Below are 26,258 nucleotides of genomic sequence, written 5' to 3'. Positions count from 1 at the left end.
CACAACCCTAACAAAAGCTGAAGAAAAAAAAGGAAAATCAGCTTATAGTTGACAACTCCAGAAATGAATTCAGGTGTGGCTGGATCAAGAGGCTTCTGTCTTCATCTCTCTATGTCTATCACACACACAATCCTGAAATAATTAGGAATGGTTACAGTGTTCACCAAGAACTTCTGGGAATTGGATACTTGGTATAGAGCTGTTTAACTTCTATTTATCAACACTTAGACTTACAAAGCAGTTGCAGAAATAGCACAGAGTTCACAATTTATAGAACCATAGCAAAGTAATCAAAACCAGGACATTAACATTGGCACAGTACTGCTGCCGCAAACCTTACTCGGATTGCACCAGTTGCGCCCCTGATGTTCTTTTTTTGTTCAAGACCCAATCAATCCAGTATGTCATGCATTTAGTTACTGTTTTCTGTACCCCTTCTAGCCTAGGTCAGTTCCTAAGTATTTTCTTGTCTTTCATACTTTCATGCTTTTGATGAGCATTGCTTGACTACTTGGTAGAATGCCTCTTAATTATAGTTGATCAGCTGTTTTCTCCTGACTAGACTGAGGTTATGCATTTTTTGGAGAGTGCCACAGGAGTGCTGTATCATCAGTACCTCCCAGCTGGGGGTACGTGATAGGTCTCTTACAGGTCATGCCCTTCAGTTGGTTATGGTGGCCTCTACTGGGTTTCAGCATAGAGTTACAATTTTTCCTTTACAATTGAGAGAGCTCTTTGTCAGTATGAAAACACCTGTTTCTCTTAAAATGTTTTGCTCACTGCTTTTGGCATCCATTAGCAGATCTTGCCTGAAGGAATTATTCTTGTGGTATTTGTTTGATGATGATTTTGTGTCTTTCCTTTCTCCCACATTTATTACTTAGTATTTGCCTGTGAGGAAAAGCTGTCCTTCCCCCGCCCCCATTTATTTATTCAATTGTGGAGGTCAGTGTGGACTTGCTGATGTGTATTTGGCCTATGAGTTATAATACAGTACTATCATTTCTTATTTTGTTACTCAGATTGTTTCTTAAGGGATTAGAAGTCATCAGCCTTTAGAGATTAGGAGCTGCTTTAGGTTGGGTTCTGTGTCTCTGTGAAAATCATCATCCTTTCTCAAGTGCTCACTTTCTGCCACCACTATTTGACTATTTTAGGCTCATCTTACTGGCCCTGTCCTGGAATCAACTACTTCAACAAACTTCATTTTCCTTTTTTTTTTTTTTTAATGTTTTATTTATTTATTTGACAGAGATCACAAGTAGGCAGAGAGACAGGCAGAGAGAGAGGGGAAGCAGGCGCCCTGCTGAGCAGAGAGCCCGACTCAGGGCTTAATCCCAGGACCCCAAGATCATGACCCGAGCCGAAGGCAGAGGCCTAACCCACTGAGCCACCCAGGTGCCCCAAACTCCATTTTCCTTTATCAGAGAATGCTGTCTAGGAGCCAAGCTCCAGTCAGCAGGGGTGCTCCCTGCTGTTGGAGTTGGTTTTGGGCCCTCTCTGCACACAGACTCCCCTCGACTTCCTCAGTCTGGTAGAAACCTGAAGTGACCACAGTTCTTGGTGTCTTTAGCCTCACAGCGTGCAGTCAGGATAGCAACAGCTTTCTGAATGTGCTCAGGTGTTTCCTATTCCTGACCACCCCCGCCCCCCGCATACTGCGCCCCCCGCGCAGTATGGTTGTATTACACATATGTAACAGCCTCACAAGAGGGGAGAGGGCTTCTAGGGTCATGTGTGTGCAATCTTATCTCTTGCTTTTCTGCAGTAGCTCTGGATAGGTTGACTTCTCTTACTATTTTATATAGTGTTGAGATACTTTAAAAATTATTATTTCTTGGATTTTTATATCTTGGATGTTAAGATTTAATCTGAGGGCCTGTGCCAACCCCTGTCTCCTGCCCCCCCCCCCCAGTTCTTCTCAAGCCCCCTGTGCTCACTGAGGTGGGCTGGCTGCAGGGAGGTGAGGGACATCACACTCAGGCATTTGGTGACTTTGCTCTTAGTTTCTGTGCAGCTCCCAGATTCTCCCAGTGACGCCGACAATACAGTTTTGTGTAGGATTTAATTTTCCCTTGTTTTTGTTTGCTTTTGGAGAGGGCATTTGGGGAAATCAAACTATGCAAGCCCTTCTCAGCCACTTGCAAGTCCCAAGTATTTGGGTTTTACCAGCAAGACACCCTTGAGGGGTTTGAAAAACTGAAGTTTGATGAAGCCAAGTGCTCCTGTGATGCTGTTCACGGAACAGAACGGAGTCATTACTGCTCATACACGTCTCTGGAACCCCCCATTCATCGATGCTGACTAAATCTTTACCTCTAACTCATGGGCCTAGTGGTGAGGATGCCAGCAAAATCTTCCCCTTTGTGTCAGAAAATTATTGAAAAATTGTACAGAATCCTTCCAGTTTTCCTCTCCCAGTCCTTAATGCTGTTGCTGCATCTGTGTCTAGTCGGTGCTGTCTCCCAGAAGAACGCTTCTGTTGTTTGAATCCTTTCCTCTGTATCGAAGGCACTTTTGTCTGGCTGCTTATAAGATTCTTTATGACTGGTTTTGAGCAACTGGATTGTGATGGGCCTTGCTGTATTTTCTTCTTCATGATTCTAGTGCTTAAGGTTTATCTGTATTCTTGAATTCGTAGGTTTGTAGAGCAACATCTACACAGTAGTTTCCATATTGCTGTCTGACCGGACTCCCAGTCACATGTGGGTTAGGCCATGTGAGGTCGTCTTACAGTTCCCTAGGGCTTTGTTCTTTTATTTTTCTTCTCAGGTCTTTGTTCTGGGATGTAGTAGTTACTGGGAAATCATTTGGCTTGGTCAGTTCTTGCTTTTAATCTCTGTTAGGTGGCCCCAGGGCAGCCTGTGTCATTTTTCTGACTACAAAGGCAATACCCTGCTAATTATTTCATCAGATGTTCTGCCTGTCTCTAGGTTTTTCCCCTAGGATTGGAGGAAAGTGGAGCCATTCCAGGCCCTGTGTGAGTTCTTGGGGATTGTGCCAATCTGTTCCTTTCTGGTGGTCCTTTTCTCTGCCTTAGGCAATGTCCTTCCATGTGAACACCAGTCAGTATTAGAGTCCCAGGCTCCTGTTGGGGGTTGGGGGGGGGGGTGCTGCAGACCTTCCCTGTGCAACATTCCTCCCCTGTACTCCCAAGCCCTGCCTTTCTAGCTGCCTTGGCCAGGCCTTCCCTGGACTCCCAGCATTCTCCTCGACTCCACGAGACTCTGGGCACTGTTTGGGTTCCCAGCTCCCTGTGATCTAGAAGTTACAGGCAGCAAGCAGTCAGGCTACCTCACTAACGTCCCTGCCACCCGGGGTTGCGGTCCTGCCCTGCCTGTGGTCCAGTGTGACAGCTGTGGCTTCATCGGTCTTGTCCAGTGTTTTCATATAAGTGGGGATGGTAAATCCGGTTCCTGTTACTTCAGCGTGGCTGGAAGCAGAGGTCTTCTTATGTTAAATTTGAATTTTTAGTAATGTTCAGCAGTTCTTGACCCCTCAAGGTTGTGTTTCTAACCTAGCTGCACACACAGCCAAGCATCTGGCCATTTTCTCAACTCTTCCATTGTGCACTTTCATGTCCATCTAGCTGGAGGTGCCTGGGAGTAGGATGGTTTTCCGTGCTCCCTACTAGAAGTCCACATGCTTCTGACAGAATCTAGTCATGGCAGAGTCACCGCCTCTTGTGTGCCATGGCTGTGGGGCAAGCGTGGAGATTGCTTGTGTTCCCACCCATGCAGAAGAGGGAACCTGTTGTAATTACTGGACATCTCTTGCCCAGACTCCCTAATGCAGACATGGAGACCCCAGGGTGTCTGCGGCACACCCACACACACACAACACACACACACACACACTAGTACTCTCAAGAGAATTGTGAACCTACACAGCTCATGAGCTTGAGAAGTACAGCTTGTTTTTTTAGGTGTATGTGTCTGTTAGGGGGTATGTGTAGGCACATGGAGAGAGGAAGTGACAAATGGCCCCCCTTACCCTGACCTTGCGTCCGGTTGCTGTTGAGTTTCAGAGAAAATATTGCCAAAAAATGTTTCCTGCTCAGCCTCCTGATGAGAGTACAGGAGTCCCAAAGGGCCTGATGAGGAGAGGTCACAGAGAGGTTCACAAGCCAAGAGTGGGAAGTGCTGTGCTGTCTATGAGCGTAGGGCAAGTCTGATAGCCCAGTGATGCATGCCCTTGGCCCTCCTGGTGGCTGATGTACCCTAGCTCAGGGCTCACAGTGGAGCTGGCCCAGGGCTCCGGTCCTCACCGTTCCCTTCCCGCTGGCCTGCAGTCCCTCTCCTGCACTCCCGCCGGCCAGCCCTCAAAATTCCCTGCACTACACTCGGGCCTGGTGTCCCGCATCCCGTATGTTCAGTTCCTGTATCTTGGCTTTTGGGTTGTTATCGAGAGTTTTAATTTGCCCATTAGATTACAAACCCGAGGGCAGGACCTGCAATGTTTACCTAGCACAGTCTTGCTCACAGTAGGGGCTCTGTTGTCTACTAAATGAGTAAAGTGGGGGAAGACAGGCCGCCCAGTAAGGTGTACTTTCTTAAGGTTCAGGAAGAGGGGCTAATTAAGTCAAGAGAGCGTGTGCCCTGCCCCGCCATCTGATGCGGACCCCTCACTCCTAGGACCATTTGGGGTCCCCGGTTGTAGGCATGCTGGCCCTGAGCGCCTCCCAGCCTGTATTCAGAAGAAAATGACCACCATCCACCATCAGCTGCCTCCTGTTCTCTGAGCAGACAGCAGGTGGCTCTGCTCCCTTTCATTTAGCTAGGAGCCAGTCCTTCACTGCGGACCTGGGCCAGCCACTGTGCTAAGTGCATGGAGCCAGTGTGGCCATTGCCCTCCAAGTAGGGATTCCCCCGCTCCCGCCTTGGGTGAGCATAAGTTAATTTCTCAGAGTTTTCCTTGAAATAGGATGTTACAGGAAGGAACCTCTGGTGAGATCCAGCCACCAGGAGAGCTTTCTTATGCCTCTCACTCATGCCTCTGCACCGGGAAACCTCCTTCCCCTGGGCTCTCCTATGCATCCCTAGGAGCCCTTCTCTGATCATTCTATAAGAAGTATGCCCAGGCTTCTCGTCCCCTCCCCCTGTGAGTTCTCCAGGCCCGCAAAAGCCCAGAGTGACCGCCTTCCAAGGCAAGTCTAATGCTGTCCTCTTTCTGCTGGAGTTGGGAGTCTGGTGAGCTCCGGGGGCAGGTTCTCCAGCCTCCTCTGTCTCTCGTCAGCCATCCTAGGCAGCAATCAACAGGGGCACCTTTCAGTCCTACCAGGACTTCCACGGCCTTTGGGTATCCCTGACATTACCCTCCTCCCCTGCGCCCACGCCATTGCTTATCCTGAATTTATTCTAGTTCCTCATTGTGTGCCCTCTTCTGATTAGTAGGAGTCTCCCCAGGTTCCCGGGGCTGGTTTTGTCCCCGCGGGTGCCCCAGTGCCGGCACCTTGGGGAAGAGAGATGTAGTCTTGGCCTTTCCGCAAAGCAGACCCCCCGGGGGCAGAAGCGAGAGGAAGAGCTTGGTGCCCCTGTTGAGACTGCCATGCCCTGTCTAGGAGATCCTACCTAACTTAAACACTCGCCTTTAGGCAAACATTTCGGAAGCAACCCCGGCAGCGGTCGCGGCGCAGACTCTCCCTAGCCCCACCACTCGAAGCCCGAGCGCGCGTCCCCCAGGAAGGGTCCCGGCGACCCCGAGATGCTCCTCGCCGCGCGCGCTGCTCGTTGTGGGGTCGCCTCGTCTCGCGCGTCCGGCCTGCAGGTGCCGCCCCGCCCGGTCCCGGCGACCTGCCCGCCGCCCCCACCCCACCGCGGAGCCGCTGTGGGCAGGGCCAGGCGCGCGCCGCCGCTTCCCTCCGCGCCCGCTCCCGCCCCCGGCGCCGCGGCGGGCTCAGTGCTTGCGGGCGACCCGGCTCGGAGGCGCGCCATGGCCCGAAGCCTGCTTGGCCTCCCACGGCGCGGCCTCTGGCTGCTCCTAGGTGAGTAGGGCTCGGGTCCCTCGGGGGAGAAGGGTCTCGGAAGGGGGGCCCGGGGGGGGCGCGGGAGTGCGAGGAGACACGGGCATCTTTCCCGCGCACGTCCGGGAACGCGCTGCCCCGCACCTGTGCTCCCGGCCCCGCGCCGCGGCCGCCGCGGGTGCAGGCGTCCTGGGGCTCTCGCGTGGCGTTGGAGTCACCCCGCAGCCGTACCACCGGGACTCGGATTTTCGGCCCACGGGTCCAGAAATCAAAGCTGAGAAGACGACTGCCATGTGCCGCAGTGGCTGACTTGCAAACAAACCTCCCTAGGATGCCCTTTGCAAACGTGAGACTAGCCTTCGCCCTCGTTTCCACAGTTTTTTTTTTTGTTGTTGTTTGTTTGTGAACTTGGCCTTCTGGCTAAAAGAAGTTCAAAGAGGGACTCTTGGTGAGGAGACAGAATATACTCTGCTTTCTGTTTTCAGAGAGTTTATAACTGAAACCCAGGGGCAACAGGACCGTGCATCAGACTTAGCATAATTTACCCTGAAATTATCCTCACGGCTTTCCTGAGGCAAAGCTAAGAAGACTTTCTAAACTCTTTTAGCCACTGATTCATCTCCTGTATGCAGTTACTTTAAAAAAAAAAAAAAAAAAAAAAAAAAGGGCACTTAAATGGCAGAATCCAACTGCCACTGGTACTTGTGGGCTTTCCCTGGAACAGGTGATGTGGGTCAGGAACACCTGCACAGGTGCCCCAAGTGCTGGTACTGGTGGAGGGCTGAGGGCTGTGCTGGCTTCCTAGCGGGGTGGCAGCTGGGGGCGTGTGGCTCCTCAGGAGAGATGGCCCAGGGCACCTGGAGGAGCGGGGCTTAGGACCACCTAGCAACCCTTTGGTAGCCAGGAGCCAAGGAGTCCCTCTGCATAAAACCCTTAGCCCCCACCAGCCTGAAGTGTGATCAGAAGACTGATCTTGCCCCTTAAACTCTTTTGGCTGAAGTTACCTGTAAAGCACAATCTTGCAGTAGTATTCTCTCCTTTTGTGTTAAGATCCCTTTGGCTTGACATGGAATTTACTGTTTTAATCTCCTAAGAAATGAACATTTTTCTGCTAACAGAGCAGGAAGCTGGGTTGTGTCACTTTTTTTTTTTTTTAACATAACTGACTAAAGAAATGCTTGTTACTGGATTCCAGAAACTGCACCTTCTAAAGACTGTGTAAATAAAAACTCAGGCAGGAGTGCCTATAAAGACCTCCCTTGTTTACTGTGAAAATAACACACGTAATGGTGGAAGTCCAGAGTCCCATAATCTTAACATTAGTCTGAGCGCTCTGGCTAATGTTATAGCTTTATTTTTCCAAATAAACACAACTCTGTGAGGTTATCAGTAAATTCATGTCATCAGAGCCCAGCGGTAATTAGTAGAATCATGGAGCACACACTGTTTTCTTCCCGAGTTGTAGCAGAAGCCAGATCTCCTTGGCGATGCAGACTTAGCTTCCCAAAATAGCAATGTGGAATTTCTTTCCTTTTTTTTTTTTTTTTTTTTTTATGTGCTGGTCCATTGGCTCAAGAACTTCTCTGTAACAGTCTTACAATCAAGCTATTGTAAACCTGTGCTTTGTGCATACTCTTATGTTTACAGAAGACCCTGACAGTACCACGTACATCTTACAAATTTCATATATGGCCACTGAAATGTTTTCATCCATCAGCAAAGAAGGACGTTTGCAGAACACCCAGGGTTATTCTGTGATGGCCGGGTCCGTTGTCAATTCTGTCTGGCGCACACCTCTGCTCAGGAGCGCTGGCTGACGCTGTCCTGGGAGCCGGGTGTGCCGGCTGCACAGGCACGTGCAAGAATGAGGACATTCTTGCAAGGCGGTTGTATTTGTTGAAATAAGGGACTCCGTATCGGCACAGGTATAACTGGGATGGGCTGGGGTGTCGCAGGAAATGCAGCATATGTGATCAGATCGTCGTGCTGGTTTGAATCTGGAGGCAGTTCTCACCCTGGAATCTAAAGCTGAAGGATTCTTATTTGTCAATTACCTCCTGTGTGTTTGTTTACTGTTCCCTGTGCATTTAACCGCAGGGAGAAGTTTCTGAATTTTTGTGTCCCTTCCATAGGCGCTTGCCCATCAGTACAGGTCCAGCCAGTGCCAGGCCAGAGCTGTTGAGTGGCACTTATGTTCACATTGGAAGTGGTCGTGAGCAATTCTCCAAGGAAATGTGTTAGGTGGGACCCTTCCAGCAAAGAGCTGCTCTGTTCCTCCTGATTTTTTTCTCCCAGAATCAATCAGTTTCACGGCTTCTCATTAGTTGAAATTTGGGTCTGGCAGAGTGTGTGAAGAGGTTCCAGGTCGTAGTATGAATTCTACTGAAAACGCGGCACCCCCAAGCATGGAACCCCCAGGCTTGGCTGCCAGCGTCCCCTGCCAGTGGGGGCGGAGCCTGCCCTTTCTGGGGGTGCCCCCTGGCAAGGTGAGCTGTCCTCCCTGTGGGCCCCAACTCAGGCCTGTGCACAGGCTTGCCTGAGGGAGGGCAGGGAACCCTGGGGTTAAACCGTCTGTTTGCTGGAGCCAAGGGAAAACCTGTCTCATCACATCCCTCGTGGGAGCCACGGGCGGGGTTGGGGCGACCAGGACAAGACAGAGACAGAGCTCTCCAGACACCTTTGAGCCAGATGGAGCTCCACCCTGTGACCCCCACCACCTTTACAGGACAGCGGGTGGCAGGCAGTCCTGGGGGCCTGGAAACCTGCCCCAGGACCTCTTGTCCAGTGGGATGCAGGGAAGCTGTCCGGAGAGGCAGTGCTGAGCTGAGAGGAGCGAGCAGGGGTGGGGAGAAGGGGAGAGGGGCAGCAGGCAGAGGCGGCCGTGGTGGCTTCACCTGCGCCAGTCCCTGTGTTGGCCGGCCTCTGCCCACGGCGTCCCCCGGGACCGGGGGGAGACAAAGCTGCTGTGGCCTCTTCACCAGTCTTTCCGCCCTCCCTGACAGGGTGACCTCTCGGGCAAGTCCTGTTTCTGGAGAGCTCCCTTGTTCTTAGCGAGGAGGGTTATGTCAACAGGGCAGCAACAGGAGGGCTCCCAACCTAAACAAGGCCTCGTTCACGTTCACATAATGAAGTTACTGTTGTCCATGGAAGATTTTTTTTTTTTCCCCTGAGATTGGTTTATCTTAGTATTTTCTTTGACGTGGAAGGACCTGACTCTCATCATCCCTGGAAGCCCGGGCTGTGAGCAGGGGGTCCCCAGAGGCATGCCGGCCAGGACTCCGCCGGGGTCCGGGGTATCAGGTGCCCCTGGTCTGAACCCCACAGCCAGGTCTGGCTTCCTTTGTTCCTCAAAGGGGACTGCCAGCCTCAGGAAGCCTTCCCTGGCCATCCGTGCCCCCCATCCCTGGGATGGGTGACCCTCCTCCCACTGGGTCACTCACAGGAGCTGGAGCTGGGGTACAGTGAACCTGGCCAGCGCCTACCCGTGCTCTCCCGGGCTTTGCACCCCAGGCCCACAAGGGTCACCAGCAAGGAGTCTCCTGAGCCACACATGCCCGGGAGGGCAAAAGGCAGCAGCTGACCCAAGCAGTTGGGTACTGATGACTCTGCCATAGGGTCACATACTCTGGCCAGTTATCAACACAAATAAAAGCAAAACCCTATGTCAGGGGGTAAGAGGTCCAGGAAGCAGAATCACTCAGGCAGAAACCTGGTAACACCAATACCCAAGGCTGGCTTTCTCTTTGCGTGTTTATTTCTTCTAGAAGACTCTGTGGGTCTGTTTGTGAGAGGAAAGATGGCTGCTGGCTGGGTAGATGGAAAGATCAGGGAGCTTTGGGGGAAAGCACTAAACTATTTCTCCTGGAAACTTCTATCTGTCCTACACACAAGTGGGACATGTAAGGTCATGACTGGGAGGGGTTTCTAGTAGGTGGACACCAGGGACATTGGTCAATAGCCCACTGCTGGAGGCTGCCCTCTTCAGCCTGGGACGACCCCTCGGCCCCACAAGAATGCCCAGCACGAATGTCCATGGACCCCCGAGCAGTTTAGGAAGAGCACTCCAGTTCCCCAGGATGGTTATGGAAAGGCCCCAAATCTTGGAATTTTCTGGAAGCCTTTATGGCTGAAGCTTGCAGAGAAGAGGGCTTAGAGCAAGGCTGGTGTTGAAGGAGGACCCGGTCAGTCCTGTGGGCTAAGGTAAGATGTTCAGATTTTACCCCAGGGCAGTGGGCAACCCTGGGCCGTGCACTGCCTCCAGTTGGAGGCAGGGGACCAGGGAGTGCTGGTAGGATAGAGGTGAGGGCGAGGCTTGAGACAGCAGGAGTGAGGGGCCCCAGAGAGTCCCCAAGGTGAGGGATGCACTGAGGGGGTGGGGGTGAGCCACGGGGATGCAGGAAGGCGTTGGAGGGTAGGGAACTGGAGCTCCACAGCCGGCTCCCCAGGAAAGCACATGGTCCCCAGTTGAATTCAAATGTTGGATAAACAACAAATTGCTTTGGTGTAAATATGTCGTGGGCAGTACTTACATACTTGTTTATCTGACGCTCACGCGGGACTGGACGTCCTGTGTTTGCTAAACCCGGCAGCCCGCACCCCAGCAGTCGCATTGGGTTAGGTGTCCCCTTGGACACTCAGGGGACAAGGGCAGGCAGGTGTCCACGCGAGCCCAGGGCACAGCCGAAAGCTCTGGCCAGGAGACACATCTGGGGTAGCCTCAGAGTCGGGAAGGTGTGAGAGCCACAGACAGAAGGGATGCAGAAGGGGTGCAGGCTGGGGATCAGAAGCCAAGGCGATGGGTGGATAGAGACAGGGCTGCTGGGTGCCACAGGGCACTTTGACAGGGCCCATGTCCATGGGCTGGTGGGGAGGGTGGCCGAGGTGGGGTGCTGTGTGGGTGTGACCAGCTAGCTCCCCCTGGAAGGGATGCAAAGGTCAGCCGGAGCACCTATCCTCCTCAGGCTTCCCTGTGTGCCCTGGTGTTAAATATGCAGACTTCTGGTTCATCTGACGATGCGTCTGCGCCCGCAAAGTACCTGTCGCCATTTGAAGAGCAGTTGCCCTGATTTACCGCCAGATGGGATTAACACCAGGACCGCCTGGTTACCAAGCAGCAGTCAGTGCCTCTACCCTCTGGCAGGAACTCGTTTCTCCTGCAGAGGCCTAGCAGTCACTACAGAGGGAAGACTTTGGGGACCCTGAGTGGCTCAGTCGGTCGAGCGTCCAATTCTTGATCACAGCTCAGCTGTTGATCTCAGAGTTGTGAGTTCAGGCCCTGTGTTGGGCTCCACATCAGGCATGGAGCCCACTTGGAAAAAAAACACCAACAGATGGGTTACTTGCCACAATTTATTTCTACCCAGCCGCTGCTGGGGTATGAAGAAGATCTGTTTTGTGCATTTGAGGTGTGGCTGGCTGTGTCCGTGAACGTGTTCCTCCACTCTGTGTCCCAGCAACACTGTCTTCTGGCTTTGTTTTCATTCTCCCTCCACCCCCCCCACCCCGCCCCCCAACCTTGACTTCTGCAGCAGATCCATAGCTCATCTCAGGAAGGCTGTTCTGGTCACCTCCTCCCAGTTGGGACCATTCATTTTGTTTTCTGCTCCCACTGGGCCGGAGACCCTGCTGCTGGGGTGGGTGGGGTGGGTGACAGCAGCTGCCTCCCTTTGCCCCCTGCTGACGGCAGCCATGCCTCCAACCTTCGTTCTCTCTGCTTTGGACCAGATGCTTCTTACTTAATTCTGTCTCTGCCAGGTGGGAGGGGAGGAGGGAGTGAGGATGAGCCTTATTCCCATGCACGAGGTCCGTTTTTATGATGGGAAGGAAGAATCCTTGAACAGCGGCCTGTGTGCAGCCCCTTGGCGACTGGCGGCATGGGGACACAGGTGGGCTAGGGACATAGGTGGAGAGGTCTGCGTCAGGAGTCTCCCTGCGTTTCTGGGACAAATGGAGTCTCCTGGGGCCTGGGAGTCTGAGAACCGCTCCTCATTTTGAGTTGTGCTTGTGATCATGGAGTCAGGAGCCTTCGGCGCATTCCAGGATAGGGCCTGGGTTCTCGTCCCCAAAGACACGCGTGAACCTCCATTCTGGGTTGGGGCGGTTCGCTCGGTGCCAGTGAGAGGTCCCCCAGGAGCCGAGGGGTCTTCGTGTCCACCTGCAGAGGCGTCTGGGTGGGACACTTTCTGGCTGTGAAGATAATGGGGGGCGGGCATCTTTCATGGGTTTCCTATTTCTTAGAGTGGTAAGGTTGTTTCACATTTTCTGTGAACTTGTCCATTTTATCTAACATAATTATAGAGATAATTATCTTATTGTCCTAACTGTCCTTCATGGACATTCGCCCTTTTCAGCCCAGCGCTATGGATAGGTGACTTTGTGTTCGTTGGTCCAAGAGGATGGCTGCGTAGCTCTGTTAGGCATCCTCAAGCCCCACCCCAAAGAACCAGATCTTTTTCCTTCGGTGCCAGATGTGTTCGCTTTCGTTCTTCCTGCTTAGCCATGAAATTAGTCCTGTCACTCCTCTGCTTGGCCTCTGGGCTGTCTCCTGGGATTTTCTGTCCTTTGGCCATCAGTAATATTTTCTAGAGTTTCTGTGTTTGTGGTTTTAATTTCCTCTCTACCATATGAATTATTTGGAAGCAAGTTTTTTAAAATCCCAGCAGCTCAGGCTCTTTGGATTTTCCCCGGGGATCGCTGCTTCTATTGTGTTGAGCTCGGGGAGTGGGTCACAGACCACCCCTGTGTGCATCAGGGTTCCTTCTTGACCTTCCAAGATTTTCCTTCTGTAAATGGCCCAGAAGCCCAGAAGAAGAGCAGGAGGTCTTGGGTGTCCCCTCCAGTCTTCACAGTGAACTCTGTTACCGAGGTGTCCCTGTTGACTGCAGTCTCCCTGCGCTGTCTGGGGCCAAGAGCTGTGGGGAATCTCTGGGGACCCGGGAGGGCTCCCTGGTGGAGAGGCTGTGCTCTCTGGGCCGGTGAAGACCATGGGGTACTCCTGCACCCAGCCCGGCAGGCCACGTCCTCCACAGCCCCCTCCTTTCTCCTTCCATTTCACTGTTGTATTTTTAATTGTGCTAAAATATATATAACATAAAACGTATCCTCCCTGCTGTCTGGGGCATGGAGGCCATTCACATCGCTGTAAATGCACCACGGCCATCATCTCCAGAACTTTCCCATCTCCCCGGCCTGTAACTCCCACCAGACTCCCACCCTGGTGAACCTTGGTGCCTCCAGCCCCAACTCCCACCCTTCCACTCTCTGTCTGTGAAGTGGCTGCGAAAGGTACTTGAGGTGAGTAGAACCCGGCAGGATCTGTGTCTTTGTGACTGCAAGATTCGTCCCCATGTAGCATGTGATGGTGGTCCTTCCCATCCGAGGCTGGACCATTTCATTCTTCCGTTCAGGTGTTGCTGGCCGTCAGGTTGCTCGCACTCCCGGCCGCTGTGACTAATGCCATGCAGGGCCCAGGTGCGCACGTCCCTGTTGCAGACTGGGTCACAGGGTCGCTCTGTTCACGGTTTCTGGCCACGACTGCATTCCCACCAGCAACGCGCGGGGGCTCTCGGCACCCTCCCTTGATGCTCGTTCTTGTCCGGGTCCTGACGGTGGCCATCCCAACACGTTTGAGGTGCCCATCGGTGCTTCGCAGGTGGAACCTGACTTTGTGGGGGGTGCCAGTGTGGTGTCTCACTCCCTCCGAACATTGTTCTGCGTCACTTAGCGTTTTAGCTTGATCGAGCATCCCATTTTCTCATGGATTCGGGGGACATGGGAACGGTGCCCCATGTGCAGCACAGAACAGAGCGGCACTTCAAGGAGGGGAGGGGCAGAGGGGAACAGGTTCTTTTTTTTTTTTTTAATTTTTTATATTTTATAAACATATATTTTTATCCCCAGGGGTACAGGTCTGTGAATCACCGGGTTTACACACTTCACAGCACTCACCAAAGCACATACCCTCCCCAATGAGGGAACAGGTTCTTTAGGCCACGGCAGGGGTGTGTCAGGAGGGTCCTAGGCAAATCTGCCTGATGAAGGCTCCACTGGCGTGAGCTGCTGTTTGAACGGAAAATGAAAGGGTCCATGGGCCTGCAAGGGAACTTCCTCTTTCCCTTGATTGGCTGCTCTGAGTGGGGTCGGGAGCGGGAATTCCTCCTGCGGGGGATAGGGAGCATCTCAGGGGCAGAAAGACTGCTGGAGGGGGGTCGGTGTGCTTCAGAGGGGAGCACAGCAGCCACGCGGGGCCAGGCACAGGAGAACCAGAGCTGGCATGAGGGAGGCAGGAGCAGCTGCTCTGACCAGCGGGAACCCCCCATCCCCGTGCCAGGGGGCCTGGGCACCTAATCCTCTGAAAGAGTCGTGTCCAGGGCCTCCTGGTCCTGACCCGTCAGTGAGCCCCCGCATAGGGATCTTGGCCTGTGCCGCTGCCCAGCATATTATCAGACCTAGTCCAGATCAGCTTCTTCAACTGGTGAGCTGTGAAAACAAGTTCATAAAATCACAGAAACCTTTTGCCCTCCTGTGGCAGCTTCACACGCCCCTGCAGGACGCCTGTGGTCTTGGTGAGGACGATGGGCTTGCGTTTGCATGGCCACACCCACAGGACTCGGAGGGCCCTGGGCTGGTCTCCACTTGACCTTGCTCTACTGCTCCTCTGCAGGAGGGGTCCTCCCTGTGAGGGTGGGGGGTGTTCTTCACCCACATTCCTGGGGAAGCTGTATACTGCCAGGCTTTGGTGTCGCCTGGCCACATGGCCATCCGTCGCATGGGCCTCCCACCTCTGAAGCAAAACCCCTCTCGACCCCCCGTGGGGAAAATGGCCCCAAGGTGCCTCCCGTCGGGGGTCTCAGTGGATGTCAGTCATCCACAGGCCTCGGGGCTGCAGTCTCTGGCTCTGAGGGAGTCACCCTCACTGTCTCTCCCGTGTGTTCTGAGATTAGCATGCCAAGAGCTGCGTACTGGCTCCTCCACTCCTGGGCTGTGTGTGTCTGGGCAGGTCACTGAACCTCTCTGGGCCCCTCTGACCCACTCTGTAAAATAAGAGAATAATAATGTGGTCCTGACCAGATGCTTGCGAGGACTGAGTCAGCGAATGCCTGTGGAGGGCTTAGGACAGACTCCGGCCACGTGAGGTGGGTTGTCACCCTAGGGCGGACATCCCCGGCAGGCAGTGGTGGGAGGGGAAGCAGGGAGTCCTCCAGAGCTGGGGGGGACCAACCTAGAGCCAGATCTACATTTTATCTGTTGACACCCAGCTTGCTTCTAAAAAGAACACAGATGGGGCCTCCAGACAGAGACATAGGTGTCCCAAGATGCCTGCCCATGACATGGTGTCACGGAGCACTGGGAGAGACAGGAGGAAGAGTATCTCAGAGGAGAGAAGGGAAAACCATCTCAGGAGACCCTGGCTGAGGAAAGGGTGAGGCCCGACCCACGTGGGGCTTTCCAGAAGACAGAAGAGTCCTGAGAAGTGAAGGGGGTTGTCCCAGGGCAGGATCGAGACGCCTCCCCACACTCCTTCACTTCTGGTGCCGTCAGGCCCCATACTGCCAGAAGCCTGGGGGGCAGGCGCTACGTCCGGGTGAGATGCAGGCCCCAGGGTCCTGCGGTCGGCGGCTCAGGACAGGCTCTTGCTGGCAGTTATGATGGGGTCAGAGCAGGGCTGTGTGCTGGGCAGGCCCAAGGATGTGATAGCTCCTGGGGCCTTGAGGGCTGAGTAGGACTTTTTACCAGGCACACAAGAATTCTAATCTTTTCAGTTTGTTGTTGTTTTGTTTTTATTTTCCCAAAAAGGCTGAGGACAGTTGAGGGCAACATGTTCGAACCAAATTCTGGGTACGTCGTGTCCTGGGGCACTCGGTGACAGCCCAGGCATGTCTCTTCCTGGGGATGTGGCTCCCTGGGGGATAGAATCAGGGGAGTCCTGGAAGCGGGCGGCTCTCTCCCCACTGGGCCTGTGAGCAAGAAATGATTCATAGCCACTCCGAGAACCGGCTGAGCGAGAGCTTTTCTGACAGCTCTTGGCAGATCTGCAGAGAGCAAAGAGATCACATTTCATCAGTTATATGCTTGTTTAACCTGTGGAAAATATAAAGGAGCATGAGGGAAAAAAACCAAGATCTTCTAGAACCACACGGCTCAGAGATCCTGGCATTTCCTAAAGCAGCATCACTGAAGTCTGACGGACGCAGAATAAACGGATTGTATTTAACATTCACAGTTTGGACGGTTCTGGCATTTGTTAACACCTTCGTGGACCCAAGACTGAGCATATATCCCCCTCACCCCTGAAAGTGTCCTGGCCTTTGTCATCTCCCCCTCCTGCCCCTCCCCATGTCCCTCCCCATTACCCATGCTGGCCACCAGGGTCCAGCCTCGAGTGTCCCATGAGTTGCTAAGTGTGGCTCGTGTTGAAAGTAGCCCGCAGAGGTGGGCTGCTTGTTCTGAGGCAGGAGGGCTTCTGGGAACAGCACATCCTATGGAACACAGTCCCGGTGGCCCACCTGGAACAGGAGGTTCCCACTTCACAGTCCGAGGGGTGAGGGAGCCTGTCCATGCCCCAGGCCAGGCCGTCTCTATCTGAGATCTCTGGAGACCCCTCCCCCAGCTCATGGGTACCTCAACTTGACATGGGGAGCTCAACTTGGCCCCCAGCTGTTCCCCTTCCCACAGCCCAGCAACCCCCCATCACCCCCACTGTCCCGGACCCCAGGGTTCAGGACAGTGTAGGGTCTAGGCTTCTCTGTCTGCAGATAGACCCTTCCTGCCAGGCGAGCAGGCACAGACCAAGGACCCATAAAACAGGACCCATCGGGTTCACACTTCTGGGTCGCTCATTGCTCATTTGAAAACCCAAACCAAGGGACTCCACGGGATGGTCCTGCTCCCTGCCAGGAACCCGCCCGCCCCGTCTTTGTGGCCCCTGGTCCCTTTGCCCTGAGAGGTCTGCAGCCTCTGTGCGGCCTCCTGTCCGGTGTTTTTCTGCTGTGGAGAGAGGGAGCTGTTGCTTTGAACTCTCCCTAAAAGGACACCTAATTCCTAAATAACGCCCATGCCAAGGAAAGTTCCTGCGCGAACATGCCAAGGATGGAACACAGGCTGCTCACGGCCCCCACATGCGGCCTTTTAAAGACCCAACTTACGTTCGAGGGATGACGCTGCCAGCCGGGCAGGAATGGGACCCATTTGGCCCACACAGCTGATTTTAAAACTTTTGGTAGTTCGAGTCAGTTTTAAAACCATTAGGTACTGTCGTTCCAATGAAAGAAATCCCACCAGGCTGGTTTAAGAAAAACATTAAGCGCCGTTCTCCAGTACCTAAAAAATGAACCTAGTTTCCAGATTCTCCCAGACAGCCCACCCTAGCTGGTCCCCGCTGTGGAATGACCCAAGGCTCAGGGCTCCCCCAGGACAGGAGCAAAGGGCAGGGTGTGTGGGGGGAGGGGTCTTTGAGCCCAGAGAGCTGGATCCTAACCTGGGGAGGCAGCAGGTGTCTCACAGAGAGGTGGGGAACAGCAGCATCCAGGGGACTAGCTCAGAGGCCAGCCAGGGTCAAGGCCATGGGGAGGCTTGTGCAGTGGGGGTAGTGCCCACTGGAGTCTGGCATCACTGCTGGACCAACCAGACCGGGCCGGCCAGGGGAGGTGGGGCTGGAGGGCTGTTCTCTGTAGCCCAGGGGACAACAGGAGATGGGCCTGAATGTACCCAGGCGGGGACACCACAACAAGAGGGTCTGTAGGCTGAGGACGTGTCCCTGCACTGTACTCTCTGCTGCGGACGCCCCGCGGGGGAGGTGGCACCCTGTACCCCCTGGGATGGTCTCTGTTTCTCCTGCTGTGAGCCCCTAGAGTCTTTTGGTGCTCACATGAGCCCACGTGGTTTCTGTTGCCAGAGCATCCTGACTGATAGGCATGATCGTCCTCATCCACCCTGAGTCTGACCATTCCAGAGCAGGAGAGGAGCCAACAGTGGGAAGCGCCCTCGCTCCACTCCCACAAGAACGTCTGTCACATTCTGCTGGGGTCAGTGATGCAGCATGGGATGATAGGAACGTGCAGAGCAGCTGCGTGCCAGGGAGGGTGCGCACACATGTTGGAAAGGCTGGTGGAGGAGAGGCGGCCAACGTTGTTCTGAGAAGAGGAAACCGCTCTAGCCCCTGAGTGAGGCTGAGGACGTGGATGGGGGGTGGGGGGCTCTGGGGTAAGCGGCTGGGACCCCTCGGAGGAGGAGGAGGTGATGGCCACAGAAAAGCCACATTCAGGCCTGGGGTTGTCTGGGGAAGGCTGTTCTTAGCAGGGAGACAGGCACGTGCTTGGGGCAGAGAGGCAGTGGGGACAAACAGAGGGGTGACCCTTAGAAGGAAGTTGGGATGGGCAACTTGGGACTCCTCCCATGAGTAGGTGTCTGAGCCCTCCCCCACCCCCCGAGCTCCCTGTGAGCCCCAGCACTGCGCCTGTCCACAGCAGACAGGCTTTCGAGTCACTCCTTCCCTGAGCCTGCCCGGACAACACTAGGGGTCAGCCACAGCTGGTCCTTGGGGCGCACCCCCCGCCCCCCGCTCCGTGCCCATGTGGGCTCCATGGGACACACACCTGGGCTGTCGGGAAGTAGCAAGAATGAGGGTGGGTATGTGGCCCCTGAGGCCAGGGGAGCCTTCTGGCTCCCAGGCCCCCAAGAGATCCTGAAGGGCCCCAGGGATGTGCTCTGCCCTGCCAGCCTCCTCTGCTGCACTCTCTGGGATGGGGGAGGAGGGTGCTCCCTCCACGATGTCGAGGGATGGGTCACCTCGCCCGCCTGTGGGTCCTCACCTCAGGAGACCCTCCAAGAAGCTTTCCCCACATGCCAGCCTTTCTTCTCCACCCTCCCCACCTGCACCTTCTCCCTAGCTTCTCAGGCCAAAAGCCCAGGAGCCTTCCAGGTGCCCTGCCAGCCTCAGTGGGACCCATCCCCCGGGGACACCCTGCAGTGCGGTGGGCACAGGGAAGGCTGGACCTCCCCTCTACCTCCGTGTGTCATGGGGTTTGCTGTGTGTTTTGTCTGGGTTTCTCTTTTTCTTTCGTTGCTATGAGATTTCACTGTGGTGGCTTCAGCTGCCCTGTGCAGGTGTGTGCCGCTGGGACTGTGTCCCTTCCTTAGTTCAAGGAATTCGTTTTCCCTCCCAAGCTCATCTCATGTCCTGGTGGGATCGGTGGGCCTCGGGGCCTTCATGTAAATCCTCTGAAAGCCCACAGAGCCCCCAGCCACTGCTGGGTTTCCCTCACTCTATCTCTTTCTGGAAGCCCCAGGCTATCAGTTCCCTCGGACTGCAGTCCTTCTCTGACTGTGAGGCACAGCGTGTGGTTGCATGCTTGGGGATGGTCACCTGTCCCCTTCCTGAGAGCTGCCATTTTCCTGAAGGGACAGCTCTTGCCCATTTGTGACATCTTGGCCTGTCTTCCAGAAACACAGGGTCAGACATGGGCCTGCTGCCTAGCCTCCATCAGTCCCGCACCACCTCCCTCTCCGGGGGCTCTGGGAGGGCACAGGGAGGATACACCTGAGGGCAACTTCAGAGCTTTGCGGTCAGTGCTCCCCCGCAGGTGGCCTCTGGCTGGCCTGCCCTCCAGGTCCTCAGTGTCAGGCTGCCCTTATGTTGAAGCCTGCCAGTCGGTTCTGTTACCTGTAACCGAGACTGTACTTTATCTCTTCCTCTCCTGATTTGGCACCTTACCTTGTGAGCCAGTCGTCACCTCCACCCCATCAAGGGCTTTGGCTTCCCATTCAACACTCCATTCTGGCATGGTTATGGGCTGGGTCAGAGCCCTGGTCTGCCATGTGTGGAATTCATTCATCCTCCCACTCACCCATCCATTTACCTACCTATCTTTCCATCCACCCATCCATCCATCCATCTAATCTAGTCATCCATCCATCCATCTAATCATCCATCTATCCATCTATCCATCCGCCCCTCCTTCTCTCCTTCCCTCCATCCATCCATCTAATCATCCAACAGATCTTCCATCCAGTCATCCATCCATCCGGTCATCTATACATCCTTCCACCCATCCATCCATCTACCCATCCATCCAGTCATCCATTTATCCATCCCTCTAGTCATCTACCCATCCATCCCTCCAGTCATCCACCCATCCATCCATCCAGTCATCCATTCCTCTAGTCATCCATCCATCCATCTATCCATCCATCCATCCATCTAGTCATCCATCCAGTCATCCATCATCCATCCATCCATCCATCCCTCCAGTCATCCATCCATCCATCCATCCATCCATCCCTCCAGTCATCCATCCATCCATCCATCCATCCATCATCCAGTCATCCATCCATCCATCCCTCCAGTCATCCATCCATCCATCCATCCATCCATCATCCAGTCATCCATCCACCCATCCATCCATCCAGTCATCTATCCCTCTAGTCATCCATCCCTCCATTCTTTCATCCACCCACCTACCCATGCACCCTCCCTTCTGTGCACCTACTTATCTACCCATCCACCTACCCACTTGCCCTCCAGTAACTAGCCATCGAGCCCCCAGGAGTTGCATTCTAGAATGGCACTTCACAGCCTGCCCCTTCATCGTCTGCCCTCTCCCCAGGTCTGCAGCAAAAGATAGGTCAGGCCCTCCACTGCACTGCCCAGCTCCTTGTCTAGCCCTCAGCCTCTTGGGACCGGGAATTGGTTGAGTGAGGGGCCTAAGGCCGGTGAGACAAATTCAGTCAAGCCTATACCTTTTCTGGGCTGGGAACTTAGGCCCGCTTCTGCACCCCAAAGCCTCTGTTTCCCCATCTAGTAAGTTCATGATCACAGTAGGACCTGCCTGCATGATCTGAGTACATGTAGAGAGCTTTGAGTAGGCTCATGTATTGTAGGGGCTGGAGTACCAGTTCCTCCGCATTTTGCTCCTGGAAGATGGAGTCACATGGGGGGTGGGCAAGAGTCTGAGGGGCCGTGGGACAAGCCCACTCACATACACACCACCTTCTAGGCCGTGTTTCAGAGTCAGACCCCAGAGCTCCCAGCATAGTCTGAGTGCCTGGAGGGCCACCACCCTCCCCTTGGGTGGGCCATCCCACCTACTGCCTTGTGGGCTTCCCAGACCCAAGAGCTGCAAGGAGCAGCTGGGTGTCCACACATGTCCATGAGGCCCGACGTGGAGTCCAAGAATTCCTGGGGTAGCCCTGGCTTCCCAGCTCCAGGCCTCATCCAGGAATCTGGAAAGGCCATGAGGGTAGGGGTCCTGTGGGCAGAGAGCCAAGATAGCCTGAGGGGCAGTAGGTGGGCCAGGCCTTGAGGAGGGATTGTGAAGGACCCCCACTGCCCCTGGCCCTACCTGGTCCTGTAGACAGGCAGAAGAGGCTGATGTCCAGCCTGAAAAGGAAGAGCAGGGAGGCCTAGGGTTGGGGACCCAGGGGGAAACCTTCCTCACCTGCCAGCAGCCACCTGAGCCAGTTGTGGGCTTAGGGGGGAAGGGAGTGAGTTTTGGTTTGTGCAGTGCCTTCCTTACCTTTTTGAGCTCATATATATCAAGTTGGGGGATAGAGCAGGTTTCACATCTGTTTGTGGGTGTGCTTTGTAGCCAGTAAGTATCCAGACCTCAGCGTCATGAGCTGGGGCTCCTCAAGGACCTCAGGTGGGCTGTCCCTGGGACTGAGAGCCAGAGCCTGGACCCCATGTTCTGGCCCAAATCGGCCAGAGGCCTGGTGGCATCCAGGGGGAGGAGACTGTTTGCAATCCCAGGGGTCCTTAGTTTCCCCACGTGTGAAGGGGGGGTGCTGGGGGCTGTGTCGGGGGTTGGAGTGAGGATGGAGTGGTGCCTGAGTGTCAGACCCTACTGGGCTGCTGGGCTTCCTGCGCCTGACGGTCAGTGGCTGCGAGGGGAGTTGCGATCCCCTGGCTCTGTGCACTCGGAGCTCTGGGAGGCGCCGTCTGGCCCGCAGGCAGCAAACAGGGCTTTGGCTGAGTTGTGCTGGATCAGTGAGCCCCAGGCTTCCTCTCCACAGATCAGGGGGAAGTGGGCTCTGGGCCAGGCCTCTCGTGGGTGCACAGGGGAGGTAGAGGAGGGAGGGTGGGTGGGGGTCGGATGATGGTCCCTGGACACTCTCGTTGCAGTGTACCCCCTACTTATGGCCACAGCCTGCCAGGACACCAGCTACGGCCCTCTACTCCAGGAGCTCTGCCTCAGCCAGTTCCAGGTGAGCATGGACGCCATCGGGAAGACGCTGTGGTGTGACTGGGGCAAGACCATCAGGTGAGTCTTGTGTGTCCCCTGTTTGGGGGTGGGCATGGCTGGGGTGGGGGCCCTAGGCCTGGTGTGAGGAGTCCACTCAAGGCCACCGTGAGGGGTTCTACTCCATGGTCTGGGGTGACAGAACATGGCCACGGGCGGGGACAGTCTTAGGGTGAAGGAGGATGCCAGGAGCAAGTGAGTGTGGATAGAGGAGGCTATGTCCATGATGGCCTGGGGGCAGGGGGGATGCCGGGCCGTGTCCAGCCACGCCTCTGTGGCTGGAAGGTTCCGTGTGGGCCATGTTCCTGTGAGACGCGTGTGGCCCATCCCAGTGCAGGTGGGTGGGGGATGGTCTAGTGCCCACAGGGCTGAGTCTCCGTGACAGATGCCCCCGCTTAGAGGGGTGTCTCTGCTGGTTCCCTTGGTCCCCGTGGTCAGTGTAGGGGAAGGCTGTTGGTATCACATCAGTATTTCTTTCAAGGAATTGGTTTATACAGCTTGGGGTTCTAGAAAGTCCAAAATCTGTAGGGTAGGCATGTATAGGTTGTATTGCTGGCCGGCAGGCTGACACAGAGACCTGGCCATCATAAATAAATAAAGATATTCTTTAACTTTGCTATGCTATGTCCTTATCTTATACTACAGATTATTTCTGGTGCTATACAATAGATATCTTTAAATCTATACAATAGATATTTTTAAGCGTTTTTAAATTTTTAAATCTTTAAATTCAATTAAGTTAACATATTCCATATTAATAGCTTCAGAGGTAGAGGTCAGGGACTCATCAGTTGCATATAACAGCCAGTGCTCATCACATCCCGTGCCCTCCTGAATGCCCGTTCCCCAATGACCCCATCACCCTAGCGTCTCTCCCCTCCAGCAACCCTCAGTTTGTTTCCTATAGTTAAGAGGCTCTTGTGGTTTCCCTCCCTCTCTGTTTTCCTCTTATCTTATTTTTCCTTCCCTTCCTCTACACTCATTCTGTTTTGTTTCTTAAATTCCACATATGAATGAGACCATATAGTATTTGTCTTTCACCAGTTGATTTATTTCACTCAGCATAATACTCTCTAGCTCCATCCATGTCATTGTAAATGGCAAGATTTCATTCTTCTTGAAGGCTGAGTAATATTCCAGTGTGTGTGTGTGCGCGTGTGTGTGTGCATGCATATGCACACTACCTCTTCTTTATCCATTCATCTGTCGATTGATGTCTGGGCTCTTTCCGTAATTTGGCTATTGTGGACATTCTGCTATAAACATTGGGGTGCAGGGACCTCTTCAGATCAGCATTTTTGTACCCTTTGGTTAAATACCTAGTATTACAATTGCTGGGTCAGTGGTGCAAGGGTGGGTCAGTGGGTTAAGCCTCTGCCTTCGGCTCAGGTCATGATCCCAGGGTCCTGGGATCAAGCCCCGCATCAGGCTCCCTGCTGAGCAGAGAGCCTGCTTCTTCCTCTCTCCCTGCCTGCCTCTCTGCCTACTTGTGATCCCTGTCTGTCAAATAAATAAATAATTTTTTTTTCTATAAATTGCCAGGTAATAGGGTAGCTCTATTTTCAACTTTTTGAGGAAACTCCATACTCTTTTCCAGAGTGGCTGCACCACCTTGCATTCCCAGTAACAGTGTAAGGGGGTTCCCTTTCTCCGCATCCTCACCAACATCTGTGGCTTCCCAAGTTGCTAATTTTAGCTATTCTGATGGGTGTGAGGTGGTATCTCAGTGTACTTTTAATTTATATTTCCCTGATGCCCAGTGATATTGAGCATTTTTTCATGGGTCTGTTGGCCATGTGTATGTCTTTGGAGAAATGTCTTTTCATGTCTGTTGTCCATTTCTTGATTGGGCTATTTGTTTTCTGGGTATTGAGCTTCATAAGTTCTTTGTATGTTTTGGATACTAGCCCTTTATACAGATATTCTTTGGCATTTTGTTTTCACCTACCGGTCTATGCTGGAAACCCATTCTAATCAGTGCATAGAGAGCTGCAGCATGCAGTTTTGCAGCTGAATAACGTTGCTCTGTGCATAATTTTCCAAGCACTTTCCCAGCAGGACGGATTTGGTTTTCCCAGTATTTCCGAATTTCAGGGAATGTTGAAGGGAATGACCTGTGTATGTGCATAGTCATGCCCATGTTGTGGGATCTGTGTCCCTGCTGTGATGCCCTGGGTGCAGGGCTCCCAGGTGTGAGGCGGGAGCATGCCATGCTGAGCACACCTTCTTGCCCTCCAGGAGGACCAGGAGTGGGCAGCCCCACCCGCAGCATGAGGGAGCCATTTCCCACCACCCGCCCACACACCCCACTGTCAGGCTTGAGTCCTTGCTGCCTGCTCAGTCAGAAACAGTGTCTCCCTGGTATGTTTTGGGTTTCTCCAGTGACAGGTTCCTCTTCTGTTCTCTTTTCTGTGAATGTTTGTGTCTTTCCTCCTTTTCTGTCAGGTTTCTGATCCTTTTTAAAGAGGTTTTTTTTCCCCCCCTAAGATTTTATTTTTAAGTAATCTCTACCCTCTACATGGGGCTAGAACTCACAATCCCGAGACCAAGAGTCACGGCCCTGTCCACTGAACACACCAGCTGGGTGCCCCCATAGAGGTGAATTCAGACCCTTGTCTGCTGCGCCTGAGAAGTGCTCTCCCAACTCAAGCACTGTCTTTTGACTCCCTTTTTGCCATTCCTGCTGCCACAGGAATGGCAGAAAGGGTTACGTTTTCACGTAACCATGCACATCAGCGTGTCATCCCCCCGGATCCGAGTCACAGCTGCATGGCCTCTCCCCACGCCAGGGTTCCAGAGGATCCACCCCTGCTTTCCTCTCAAGTCCGTGTGGTTTGGGGGACACATCTCTGACACTGGTGCCTCTGCGCTTCATTCTGATGGAAGGCACGCCAGGAAGCACGCTCTGTCTTCTTCCCCACGAGCTGCCCGGTTGTCCTGTTCATTCCTGAACCCATCTCTGCCCACCGTGGGTTGTGATGGCCCTTTGTCCTGTCATCTCCCTCCACGCTTTGCCCACACCTTCATCAACACTCCGTGTTTCAAGCCTTCTCCTATTACCTCCATCTACAGCCTGAATTCTCCTCCAGGACAGTCGGTCTTCACTGCCTACTGAAGGCTTACTTATCACTCACACCATTTCAAGAAAAGAGTTCGTTATTATAGCTAGCACTTATTAAGCACCTACTGTGAGCTCAGCATTGTGCCAATCCCTCAGACTCTGTCATCTCAAGTAAGTAAGCGGCAACCTCAGAAGGTGGTAGGACAGTCATAATCCCTGCCTTATCTGCCCAGGGGCACAGCTCACAAGGTCTCTTTGGGTCCGGAGTTTCAACTCATGACATTCCCCAGGGGTACAAGATGGCCCCCTCCTGATTCTCTGGGGAGTGTGGAGACGCCCCAGGGAGGTGGTTGATGGCCTTCAGTGGCCATCTCGGCTTCTGCCAATGTCCAGGGGGCCTGGTGGGGCCCGCTTGCAGTGGGCTACCAAGCCTGGTACTTGGGCCAAAAGCAGACTTTCCAGAGTCTCCTGGAGCAGTAGGGGCAGTGGAGCCAGCGGATAGCAGACAGGGCAGGGGTCTGACAAAGGGTGCAGGTACTGGGACAGACCCCCTCCCTGACCCAAGTGCAGCCATGGCCTGTTGCTGGGGTGCAGGCAGTGCCTTGAGAGCAGACCTGGGAACTCACTGGAGCCTGGGATCGAGCCCCCAGGCTAATGCTGCGGGTGGAGAAATCCAAAGGGAGTTCAAGGCCAGAGGACCCCCGATGCCTGCTGCTCGGGGTGATGGCTGTCCTAGCAACTGGGCTGGGCCTGCAGGTGGCTTCAACATGGCCGAGGGACGTTCTGGATCATACTCTGAAGTCAGAGGATTTAAAACAGCCGCATGGCAGAGGGAACTTCCCCTCCTTCCAAGTGACAAATGGGAGCCCGCCAGCCTTCCTTAGGATGCATGCTCTGGAGGAGATGGGGACAAAATCCTCTGTAGGGCACATGGGGGCCTGCTCATGCCCTCTGGCCCTCTGGCTCCCAGGCTCGCAGTGCCACTGCCTGCGTCACGGCA

General features: G+C 54.0%; 1 protein-coding gene across 2 annotated transcripts in view; it reads left to right on the top strand.

The window, feature by feature from the left end:
* Nucleotides 1-5,827: 5,827 nt before the first annotated feature.
* Nucleotides 5,828-26,258, top strand: part of RAMP1 (receptor activity modifying protein 1) — a 43,090-nt gene continuing 22,659 nt past the window's right edge. Inside the window, exons 1-2 of one of the 2 annotated variants that reach the window (XM_059167571.1) lie at nucleotides 5,828-5,983; nucleotides 22,080-22,218. In XM_059167571.1, coding sequence (XP_059023554.1) covers nucleotides 5,932-5,983; nucleotides 22,080-22,218 — 191 coding nt within the window. In that variant the 5' untranslated portion in view covers nucleotides 5,828-5,931. Of the gene's footprint in view, nucleotides 5,984-18,009; nucleotides 18,124-22,079; nucleotides 22,219-26,258 lie in introns of those variants that run through there. The other variant, XM_059167573.1, reaches the window with a different exon arrangement.

The sequence above is a fragment of the Mustela lutreola genome, chromosome 3 (genome assembly GCF_030435805.1).
Source record: "Mustela lutreola isolate mMusLut2 chromosome 3, mMusLut2.pri, whole genome shotgun sequence".
Lineage (NCBI taxonomy): Eukaryota > Metazoa > Chordata > Mammalia > Carnivora > Mustelidae > Mustela > Mustela lutreola.
The sequence above is the reverse complement of the archived record's forward strand: the minus strand, read 5'-3'. Positions and strand labels throughout refer to the sequence as shown.